The sequence below is a fragment of the Mercenaria mercenaria genome, chromosome 1, assembly GCF_021730395.1.
Source record: "Mercenaria mercenaria strain notata chromosome 1, MADL_Memer_1, whole genome shotgun sequence".
Classification (NCBI taxonomy): domain Eukaryota; kingdom Metazoa; phylum Mollusca; class Bivalvia; order Venerida; family Veneridae; genus Mercenaria; species Mercenaria mercenaria.
Window position 1 is genome coordinate 106,621,435 of NC_069361.1, and position 12,577 is coordinate 106,634,011.

At 34.1% G+C, this 12,577-nt stretch overlaps 1 protein-coding gene across 10 annotated transcripts in view; it reads right to left on the reverse strand.

The window, feature by feature from the left end:
* Nucleotides 1-11,667, reverse strand: part of LOC123527552 (serine--tRNA ligase, mitochondrial-like) — a 37,108-nt gene extending 25,441 nt beyond the window's left edge. The window contains exons 1-6 of one of the 10 annotated variants that reach the window (XM_045307091.2): nt 11,586-11,667; nt 8,392-8,589; nt 7,414-7,514; nt 5,190-5,225; nt 3,288-3,365; nt 50-104 (exon numbers count right to left, since the gene is read on the reverse strand). In XM_045307091.2, the coding sequence (XP_045163026.2) occupies nt 50-104; nt 3,288-3,365; nt 5,190-5,225; nt 7,414-7,514; nt 8,392-8,554 (433 nt within the window). In that variant the 5' untranslated portion in view covers nt 8,555-8,589; nt 11,586-11,667. Of the gene's footprint in view, nt 1-49; nt 105-3,287; nt 3,366-5,189; nt 5,226-7,413; nt 7,517-8,391; nt 9,887-11,585 lie in introns of those variants that run through there. The other 9 variants (XM_045307081.2, XM_045307100.2, XM_045307129.2 and 6 more) reach the window with 9 other exon arrangements.
* Nucleotides 11,668-12,577: the final 910 nt, after the last annotated feature.

Consider the following 12,577-nt stretch of genomic DNA (forward strand, 5'->3'; position numbering starts at 1 on the left):
GGTCATGAATTTTAAGGTGAGTGTATTTATTAAGCAAAATGAACAGTACCTCTTTTATGCCCAACAAGATCTACAAGTATAGCTGCATCTTCCTCCCCTACTGGCTGAAATGTGACAAATATTCTTTGAGTAAAATACTGTAACAATATCACTAGAAATGCAACAACATCATGAATCCAATTAGTTCAATCCCTGGATAAGGCTTATGTTTTCTTTGAAAGTTTGACAGGAGATGATGTAGCTAGCGTAACTGGTCCTCCACTCTTGATTTACAATGGGAAGTTGATAGTTATTTGAAGAAGGTAAGTACTGACACAAAAACCAATGTAAGATTCACTGGCCACTGTTACGTAATTGCTAAGAAAACGTTTTGAAATCGAACAAACTATCGGTACTGTGAAATACAATTTCACAGGAGACTAACTTTTGTGAATTTTGTAGATGCATAAATACACAAAATTCCCATCTATAGTGTGAAAGCATCATTTTCATTAATAAATTCAGGTTACCATGAAACAGCTGTTTTTGTAGAAAACACTAAATTTCATGCAAATTCTTTTGTGATTTCACAGAATTTTACTGTACAGACTGAAAGAAAATACTTCGGTTTTGTCTCTTACAATTACCTTTTAGCATTTAAAAAGTAGAAAAACTAGAATTCACATTAGGTTTTGTATTTCTTTTGTTGAGTTTTAGGTCACAACAACACATGCAAGGTTACAATGTATATGGTGACTTTCCAGCATCTGATGGTGGAATAAAAGCCCCAGTGCCCTTCCTTGCATTATTACATCACAGGCTGGCAACTGGGTAGAACCACTGACTTTCCTTAAACCAGCTGGATAGCTTCCTCACATGAAGAATTCAACACCAAAAGTGAGACTTAAACCCACATCGGTGAGGGCAAGTAATCTGAATTCAGCGACCGTAACCACTCGGCAACTTGGGCCATCCCCCACTCCATCCATTTTCTTATGGAACTGTCTTGTAAGACTGAAACTCTCAAATAAATTTATAAAAGTGTTGGCATTTCAAAGCTTTTGAACTTTCTATATTTCAGGATGAAAAATAATAATTTCAACACATTTTATTTCAGGCATGAAAAGGCACCAGGTAAAACCACCAACCTTTTGTAAGCCAACTGGATGGCTTCCTCACATGAAAGAATTCTGCATTCTAAGTAGGGTTTCAATCCCTTAAGTTAAATGTGAGAGGCAAGTGACATTAACCGCTCGACCCCCATCACCAGGTAGTTGCCTACCTGATATTGAAAATATTTGATGGTGTATTGACAGAGAGACAAGAAGGCAACAATTTAACAAGCACAGACAGACACATGCTACACATCATGTTCAGTGTTCCCTGTCTGCTTTAGCAGACTTCCCATAATAAGACTACATTTTTGTCCTTGAAAATATTACTAACTGAATGCCATCATGTTGCCAATTTTGTTATTTCATTTCAAAATATAACAATCCATTCTTTTCTTTGAAAAAGAAACTGGATTTTGTTTCGTTCCTTTAAAAGTAACCAAAATATTTCTTTCTCTAATTAATGTTACCAGCTCTTCCAATTTGTCTTGAAGATGTAGAACAAAATGCTGTTTTCACTCAGACAAAAAGAACAAGAGGGCCATGATGGCCCTATATATCACTCACCAGAGTTGATCTGGCCTACTGACCTAGTTTTTGACCCCACATGAGCCAGTTGCGAATTTAACCTAGAGATCATCAAGACAAACATTCTGACAAAGTTTCATAAAGATTGAGTCACAACTGTAGTCTTTAGAGTGTTCACAAAATTTTCCTTTGATTTGACCATGTGACCTTGTTTTTGACCTAAATGATCCAGATTAAATCTTGACCTAGAGATCATCAAGACAAACATTCTGACAAAGTTTCATAAAGATTGAGTCACAACTGTGGCCTATAGAGCGTTCACAAGCTTTCCCTTTGATCTGGCCTACTGACCTACTTTTTGACCCTGCATGACCCAGATTCGAACTTGACCTAAAGATCATTAAGGCAAACATTCTGACCAAGTTTCATAAAGATTGGGTCACAAATGTGGCGTCTAGAGTGTTCACAAGCTTTTCCTTTGATCTTGCCTGCTGACCTAGTGTTTGACCCCACATGACCCAAATTCAAACTTGACCTAAAGATCATCAAGACTAACATTCACCAGAGTTGATCTGGCCTACTGACCTAGTTTTTGACCCCACATGAGCCAGTTGCGAATTTAACCTAGAGATCATCAAGACAAACATTCTGACAAAGTTTCATAAAGATTGAGTCACAACTGTAGTCTTTAGAGTGTTCACAAAATTTTCCTTTGATTTGACCATGTGACCTTGTTTTTGACCTAAATGATCCAGATTAAATCTTGACCTAGAGATCATCAAGACAAACATTCTGACAAAGTTTCATACAGATTGGGTCACAAATGTGGCCTCTAGAGTGTTCACAAGCTTTTCCTTTGATCTGACCTACTGACCTAGTTTTTGACCCCACATGAGCCAGTTTCGACCTTGACCTAGAGATCATCAAGACAAACATTCTGACCAAGTTTCATAAAAATTGGGTCACAAATGTGGCTTCTGGAGTGTTCACAAGCTTTTCCTTTGATCTGGCCTACTGACCTAGTTTTTGACCCAACATGACTCAGTTTCAAATCTGACCTAAAGATCATAAAGACGAACATTCTGACCAAGTTCCATACAGATTGGGTCAAAAATGTGGCCTCTAGAGTGTTAACAAGCTTTTCCTTTGATCTGGCCTACTGACCTAGTTTTTGACCCCACATGATCCAGTTTCGAACTTGACCTAGGGATTATCAAGACCAACATTCTGACCAAGTTTCATAAAGATTGGGTCACAAATGTAGCCTCTAGAGTGTTCACAAGCTTTTCCTTTGACCTGGCCTACTGACCTAGTTTTTGAACCCACATGAATCAGTTTCAAACTTGACCTACAGATCATCAAGACAAACATTCTGACCAAGTTTCATTAAGATTGGGTCACAAATGTGGCCTCTAGAGTGTTCACAAGCTTTTCCTTTGATTTGGCCTACTGACCTAGTTTTTGAACCCACATGACCCAGTTTCGAACTTGACCTAGAGATCATCAAGACTAACATTCTGACCAAGTTTTATAAAGATTGGGCAAAAAATGTGCCCTCTAGAGTGTTCACAAGGCAAATGTTGACGGACGCCGGACAATGACCGGTCACAATAGCTCACCTTGAGCACTTTGTGCTCTAGTGAGCTAAAAATATATAATTATACATACTGACTGTGGATGGGAAGTGTTTGGCATTTCTCCAACTGCTTTGAGAAATTGTCTTTTAACAGTCTCTTTTTCATCTGGCTGAAGCAAAAATATTTTTATCTTTTAGAAACAGTTCCTATTAGCTAAATTGGTACAGCACAAGACTTTCCAGTAAAATCCCTGAGTTCTTTAAAAAATTGACAGAAAACAACTTAGAACTATCAACCCTTAGCCTGCTGGCAGCAAGTGATTCTGCCTTTGCAACCAGTGCAGACCAAGATCAGCTGCACATCCGTGCAGTCCGATCATGGTCTGCACTGTTCGCTATTCAGTTAGTAAATTTTCAGTGAACACCCCATGGCATTGCCCAAACTGAATTATGGACCAGTCTGTTTTAGAAATTTAGCAGGCAAAGGGTTAAAGGTGATATATAACTCCTCTAAAAGCGTTTTTTTTAAAAGGTTATTATGGTGACAAGACCTGTCTAATGACGTGCTTGACAATTAGAAACCTTTTTATATAATACTAGCTTACATACAAAAGCTTTACCAAAGCTGAAAAAGGAGCATAATTTTGTAAACATAGATTGCAAGGTGAAAATGTGAATTTTTAACTATTTCAGGGGCCATAACTCTAGAAATAGGGGGCGGACCCAGATGAAAAATAGGAGGTACGCAAGTTCATATCATGATAAAGACTCAAGCAATGTTTCATCAATTTAAATCAAATACCTTTTGAGCTACGCGCGTCGCGAACTTTGGATCGACGCACAGACACACAGACAAGACTAAATCTATATGCCCCCACCACTCACGGTAAAAACAAGAGTAATGCATTTTGTTATGTTTTGATGCCAATAATCTGTGTGAAGTCTGAAAGCATTAAACATTTTGGCAAACTAGTTTTTTAAACTTTTGAACAAAATTGGTAGAGGTCCACTAGGCAATGCTTCACACCAAATATCTAAGCTGTAGAGCTTCTGGTTTTTGAGAAGAAGATTTTTGAAGATTTTCCTTTCTGTTGCCATGGCAACCAGAGTTCTGCATGGAATTCAATTCTTTGAACAATTTTTGTAGAGCTTCACCCAAGGAACATTCCTGTGAAGTTTCAAGTAAATCTGCCCAGTGGTTTTGAAGAAGAAGATTTTTTTAGAAATTGTTGACGGACGACGCACTACGCACGACGGACATCAAGCGGTCACAATAGCTCACCTTGTCACTTCATGACAGGTGACCTAAAAAACGCCAATGAAAAAGTGACAAAAATTTTTAAAGTCAACTTTCCGTTCGATTGTAAAACACCTTCAAATAAAAAAACATTTCACAGTTTTTATTCAAAATGCTGTTAAATCTAGTGAAATCTCATAATTATAGTTAAGACATACAAAATTTAACTTTTTATCTGTATTCTCAGAAAAAAATAGTTAAAGCAATAATATAAAGTTCTTTTTGAAATTTTGGTGTCAAATTTTGGAAAGAATTTTCCCAATGATGCCATTTTGTTATTGTTTTTTTGTTAACAATGTCTGATTGCTTGTGCAATCTTGGGGAGAGGGCCTTCCTTGATATCATTACACCAATTCTGTTCATAAAAAAATAAATGCCTTTTACACTTGCTCATAAAATATATAGTTATTATAATGTAAATATTTTATCATTATAGTAAATCTTGTGGTACTTATTATCAAAATGTGAAAAATTACACATGAAAAAATGAGTTTCATGACAGAACTATATAATTCTTCTGCTCTTCATATCCAGTCACTGTCTTCTTTCATTGTCTAAAAACTGAAGTTGGTTCTTGTACCAAGGTTGTTGCACGTAACTTACTATAAAACTGACCTAGACTGAAAGAAATTACAATATATGTATGCAAAACAGTTGCTTAAACTGATCTGAGGAATCTCAAAAAATATTTACTTACATCTCTTGTGTTTTCAAATTTCCTATATAAATCAACCTGAAGAATAACAACTGAGATATAAAACAATCAAAAGTAAGATACAGCTTCTATATACAATAAAACTTGAAGAAAAAAAAAACACAGCTGTTATTAGTCACTACATATTTTCCTGCCTTTATTTTGCATCTCTACAAAGCATAAGTGAACAACAGTGAAAGTTGATATTAAATTATATTTGAGACAATATTATTTTGCCAGATATATATAATTATGCCATAAACACCTACAACCATTTTATGTGGAGCCACAAACAATAATGCCCTCAACACCTACATCCACTTTATGTCAAGCTACAAACCCAAGAATATGGATCCACAAACCAAGTATTGCCCTCAACACCTACACCCAATACATGTGGATCCACAAACATAAGTATGCCCTCAAGGCGTACATCCATTTTATGTGGATCCACAAACATATGCATGTCCTCAAGACCTACATCCATTTTATGTGGATCCACAAACAAAAGAATACCCTCAAAACTTACACCCATTTTATGTGGATCCACAAACACAAATATACCCTCAAAACCTACACCCAGTTTATGTAGATTCACAAACACAATATACCCTAAAACCTACACCATTTATGTAATTCACAAACAATATACCTCAAAACCTATACCCCAATTTATGTAGTTCCACAAACAATCAATACTATACCATTTAAAAATATTACACCCAATTTATGTAGATTCACATAAACATATACCCTAAAAAACTATACCAATTATAGATCACAACACAAGTATACCCTAAACCTACCATTTAGTCAATCACAAACAATAGTATGTCTCAATTATCCCACTTTATGTGTGCCACAAACATATTTTGACAGAAATTACATGCATCTTGTATAATTTTTTTCAGGTGTTTATTTAAATATAATTTTTACTGACCTGCATTTGAATGCTTATGAATATGAATTATAAATTACAATAGTTGGAAATACTTTCCAAAATATACATCAATAAAGATGCAGATGTAAATAAACACCTAAAAAAGTAAACATATGTGCATTGCATAAAAATGTGAAAGAAATCTAAATATCTTCAAGAATAATGCAACTTTATTTTAACAGCAACATAACAACCTCACAAGTGTGCTTATGATGGTGCCCAATGCATTTAACATTGCACAGGTAAAACTGGCATAGTTTGGTAACTAAACATTGAAAAGATACAAAATAAAAAGAAAATTTGTTTATATGGAAATACCTATCACTTATCAACACCAGAATTGAAATTTTCACTTGCGAGCCACATGTGAAACTATTGCACCTAATATTCACTTGCTGAAAGAAATTTTGATCTTACAATGAAACAAACAAGTATGATCCTCTATCTATTTATTACGTAACTCAAGAAAACATCTTAAAGGGTCATGCCCCTATACAATATTTAAATTTTACAAAAGATGGAAAAATAAAATTCTATAAAATATAAAATATAATAAACAGTTGTTTAGCAATCAAGTTGATATTTCTAGAGCAAGAGTATGATATTAGGTATAGCTAATTAAATCCTTATATCGGATCTTAAAATTCTCCTTTGTGAAATGTTGCAGAGGTTTTTTCTTCATATTTTACAAACTATTTTTTCCTATATATATACTGCCTAGAACTCAAAGAATCACATTTCTGTTTACAATTATTAACAAGAGTGCCAGACTGTCACAAAATACGCCTGTCTAAGTATTCAGTTACGTATCATAAAGGTAATAATGTTGATATTGTATGCCTTGTTAACCAAAAAAAGAGTAACATAAAGAAGGAATCAAGGTGTTTGTGAGGTTCCATGTGGGATGAAATTGACAATCGGATCAAAACTGTTTGAATGGACAAGGCTAAATCGCAGTTTTTTTAGTTATTCAAGGCCCATAATCCAGGAGTGCTTGGGGCAATTTGGGTGGTTATCGAACGAGGCTGAGATATTATACCCACAAACATTGTCAGCAAGCCTGGTGAAGATCGGATGAAAACTGTTTGACTCAGAGAGTGGATATGCCTTGGATGCCGACTGTCCGCCTGCTACGGGTGTTCACATAATACGCCCCACTCTTTCAGAGACTGGCGTATAAAAATGAAAATTCTTTCTAAATTTCGAAAAATTCGTCATTAACCTGAGGACATAACCGTTTAAAAGCCAGGTATTTCAATGTTTTTCTTCCTGTTTTGTTATACATACCACAAGATCAATATTTCCTACACCTTTCCTGTTAGCAATGTTTTCGCTGATCGCAGCATGATTTGCTGGATTCAGTATATAGTCCAAATCATACTCTGGGTCTGTAAAGAAGATATTTATATACTCAGGTCTGAATTTATTTTCATACCAAAATGAGGCTGTAAAACTTAAAAGGAATAACTTTTACAGAAATACAGCTTAACTCAGAAAATTCCTATTCAGTGACAGTAACGGAAGACTATTGTCCTTTTTACAGTTAAACAATACAGCAAAAATCAAATTCTGATATATAAATTGTAATTTAGCAAACTTAATGACTATAATATACATCTCAAAATCCATGAATTATGTCTTCCAAAGGATATTATTATAGATTTTATTAAATCAGTTTGCTCTTCACATCTTCTTGTATGAGGGGAAGCTGTCAGTTAGTTGTGGAGAACTTTGATCATACTTGCCATAGTGACCAGTAAGCCATATAATAGATATAGATAATATCCTGTGAATATATGACTTGTCTCTATAAAATAAATATAGTATCATACTTTTGACAGATAATTTCTACCATGAAAGAAACATTATTTTGACAGGGTGTGTTTTGTTGATATTGTAACATTGATTGTGGTACTTGTGGATGAATAATTTTCATGGATTTCCTGGTTACACAGTTCTACGAAATGTAATCCTGACAAACAAATAATATTCTCAATCATTTTATCTTCAAAATTTGAAATGCACGAAAACAAACTTGAAATTCATGAATACAAAGCTTGAAATCCACAAATACATGACCAAATGACATAGCCATTTTAGCCAAAACCTCGATATTTCATGCGTGCTCCCTCTCTACAACAACAACCTTTGGGAGACGGAAAATTTGGTTGTTGGAGTCAGTAGCAAGTGTTGTTGCAAGGAGGGAATTGTTGTTCAGAAGGCCGCTGTAGAGAGGGAGCACTGTACATGCATTTTTTCTCTTACCTTTTAATTTAAATGGCACTGTCCACTGATTATATTTATTCTGCTGAGTCTCTGCCATGCAAACTCTACTGATATGAAAATGTTTTATTTCTGTCCTCAATCTGGACCATGTTAAGGTGTTAGTCCCCCTCAGCACTGAACATACACTCTTTGCCATCCTCATTGCTGCCCAAACTTACACATCAATAAATCTGAACTCTGCTTGTAATGAAAGAAAGCTGCCATATTCATTCTAATATCTGTGTTTGAAACTTCAAATACTTATCTGTTTTAACTGCTAGTATATGAAAGAATAAACTGTTTTCTTTTTCATGTGTCTAACCATACTGCAATGCTGTCCACACCTCAGAGAAATTATTTTATATTGCAACATTATTTTGCAAATGGCACTGAATGTATACTGTATATGACACTGAAAAATGATAAAGTGGGTGTAAATGAAAGTAAGTTATTGATAAATATGCAAGAAGAATGTAGATTTTCTGCATATTTTCAAAATCATTGCAACGATTTATTACTTTCTGCAAAATAAATTTTGGTCATTTGTAACTGGGAAGAAGATATCATTGCTCCAGTTTGTAAGAATACCTTGCAAAAATCTTATGTCGATAAGGTTGTACCACTGGTCACTTCAGAGTACTCACTTTTTATAAATGTTTGAGAGAAATCATTTTTCGCCTAAAATCTGTGGGTTAGTTCCTTTAAACTGAAACAAACAAATACTTTTTATGTATTCAATTAAATACAAACGAAACAGAACCACATGATACTTTTCCTTTTGTTTTTTTGCCTATTATTATGTATTGAGTTTGCCATGTTTTTTGTAGCTTATTAATATGATATCGTCTCTGCTTACCTTGTTGGCTGATTGCTTAGTATGTGCTATATGTTTGCTTGTATGCTTCTGTGCTTATTTTTGTATTACACACTGTCTGTATATATGACATGCTTTCTTTCATGTTGTTTGGCATTTGCTACTGTGAGGAAGTTGCTGATCAGTTCTTTCCAAATCTGATTTGTGGGGGATACAGTTTTAATCACCATTTCTTAAGCATACACTTTTGTGTTGTTTTTTGTATTGCAGATCTTATTTTCCTCTCTTATGGCAGTTTTTAGACAGCAATGTCTAGATCAGCAGCTTCAACACAGATTTTAACACTTGTATTATTACACATGCTCAACTAGTTCTATTTAAATTTGTGTGCTTAATAATTTCTCTTTTGTAGCTCTTTTATAACTCTGTTAAACTTGTTTTAATTTGTTGTATAGTCGGTTCAAAAGCTCTTCAGAGCTTATGTTTTGTAATGTTGCCTTCTTGTCGACTCAAAATAAAACTTATTGTATTGTATTGCCAGGGGCTGTGTGTGTATCGTTCGGTTTATTTAACAAGAAAGTGTCTAGGGGTACGGATCCGTACCTCTAGAATCTGATTCTAGAGGTACGGATCCATACCCCTTTCATTTAACAACCCGTTATATGCTCTGAGCATTTCATTGGTTACACGTTTATGCATTTCAAATTTTTAATAGCAGAGCTACCGGCGCCGCGAAGCGGCGCCGACAGCGTCGCATTACGGTTAAACGTGTGAAAAAGAAAATGAATAGAGAGATCTAACTGTGTATACTATCGAGTTGAAATTCCGTGGTACTTTTTGGAATCGGTGTTGTTCGGATTTTTTCGAGTACACTATGCACATAGTAATTAATCAATAAAGACGTCAGTAGACGCTTACTGTTTACGGTTGACAAAAGCGTCTCGCTTACTGCTTTGAAATTGAATAAAAATGTAAATGCGCGTTTGATAATAAAAATTAGAGCTAATACATTTTGTACGAAGAAAAAAGAAATAAAATACAATATTTTCATTTTGAAACGACTTTCCTCACGCTGCCATTACCGAACTTTATTATATATACTTATGTTCGTCTTGATGACGTCATAACTCCACATGGTGTAGTGGTTATTGAGTTCGCGTTGAAAACTGAGGTCGTGAGTTCGAACCTCACCTGGACCGGTTTTTTTTTTCAATTCCTTTTTTTATTTCAGCTTTTTTTTCTATTATTATGAGTTTTGAAAATATTGTATAACTAAAGTCATTCATGTGAAAAATTTAACAAGTGTTTAGTTTTTGATGTCAGCTCCAGTGTAGTGCCTGTGCAGTAGTCAGTAGACAATAACTTAAAAACAAAAACAACTTTAGGATCAAAATATACAGCATTGAACTGTGAAAAGCAAATAATGCTCTTCTCCCCGTTCGCATATATTTCATCCGTTAGCTTTAAAGGCACTGACCAGAGTTATCTAAAAAAACTAAAAGTATTGGCGATGAATTATCAATAATCAAAAAAGTTCTTACTATCATCCCTAATTTCATAGTACCAAAAGATAACCATAAAAAGCCATAGAAATAAAGTTAACTTAGAGTTTAGTAAATAAACAGGTTTTTCGAGAATTTCGGCTTACACTATTTTTCTCAGGTAAAATTTGATCATTAACTTTTAAAAATTGCTAGTCTTTTGGGTTTAAAACAAGCTTTGTACAGTCATGTAAATGAAGCTTTTTCAATTTGAAGGGTTATCATTTGTGACTGGTTTCCAGTACAATGTATAATAATAATTTAATATGTAAAATTGTTGATGCAGTACGTTTTAATAATGATAACGAAAATTATTCAAATACGTTTTCTCTTATTTTGGTGCAGATTTTAATCTATATCGAACTTTCTTTTAATTACATGCAGAATATCTTACGAGTATTTCACATGTGATGCAGTCTAAACATGCATTCAGAAATCATGAATTATCATTAATACTTATAATTTTAATAGATCTAATAGAACATAAACGTCCTAAACGAATCCATAATTCCAGACAATTCCAACACCACTCCTTTAATTTTAAAGGGGCACTGTGATTTTTCAGGGAGCTCTGCCTTTTAGGTAGCACCTAATTTCATATTATGTATACGGAAGGTGTCATGGTAGGTTTAACATGTCATTTTTTTAACTTTTGAAAATTTGTTTTATCTTTAGGTTCGAAATGACTAGGGTACGATTCGAGTCGAATTTCCTTTGGCATACGGCCGTCTTGAGGCCTGGTAGAAGGACCATTTCTTAAAACACAAAAAGTAAGGGACTCAACAGTAACACTACAACTTTCTCATCAAATACAATATGCACAGCTACTTCTAATCTACCAAAAATTACGAGGAAGTCATTGACACATGGGCGCAGACATCTTGTTTTATGCTAATTACCGACACAAATTATCAATATGCGACCCCTTTGCAAGTACACTGCTTAATTCAAGTCAAGTCAAGTAATATTTATTTACAAAGTTGGAGAGTATCAACAAGTAACATAAGCTTTAATGAGCTTTTTACATCGGCTTTTGCAGTCGGTTATAAAAGCTCTTCTCGAGCTTATGGTTTCTGTTATGATGTCTTGCCGACTTTAAATAAAATTTACTGTATTGTATTGTATTGTATTGACTTACAAAACATATACATGAAATTATAAAGCAGTGTTATTAAAAGTACAACACTAATTAAAACTGTGTTTACAAGAGCAAACTAGCTATGAGATCTAAACTAACTGACTATCGTATCCGTTTGTTTTTATTTATTGACTGATTTATTAATTGATCTATTTTGCAATAAGCTATTTATTTATAATTCGCATGATTATTTATTCCGAGCGATCAAAGAAAGTTTACTTTACTAATCATAGATCTCAAACAATCTCGATAAAAACAAAGCAACGCAAATTGTATTTATTTATTTATTTATTTATTTACATTTAGGTCACATCATAAAAGAACACATTACAATACATAAATATCACAGACATGACTTCATAGAACATATTTTCTGAAAAGAAAACACCATTCTTTACATTAAAAATAGCACAGTATCACAATTATGCCTAGCATACTTTTGATAAGATAAAACCAAATGTCATTACTAAAAATTACATGTGTTATTAAAATGCTAGGGATTTATGGATAACCCATTAAGTTAAAAGCTTAATTCCAATGGGGTCATTTTACACAAAAAATGACATAGGATAAGATTACTGGGTGTCAAGACTTAGGTGGAAAACGGAATTATTAAAAGTATGCTTAAAAATATTATATCACTGACGCATGTATTCCAACAGAGATTAATAGTACACAAAATCACTGTTACAT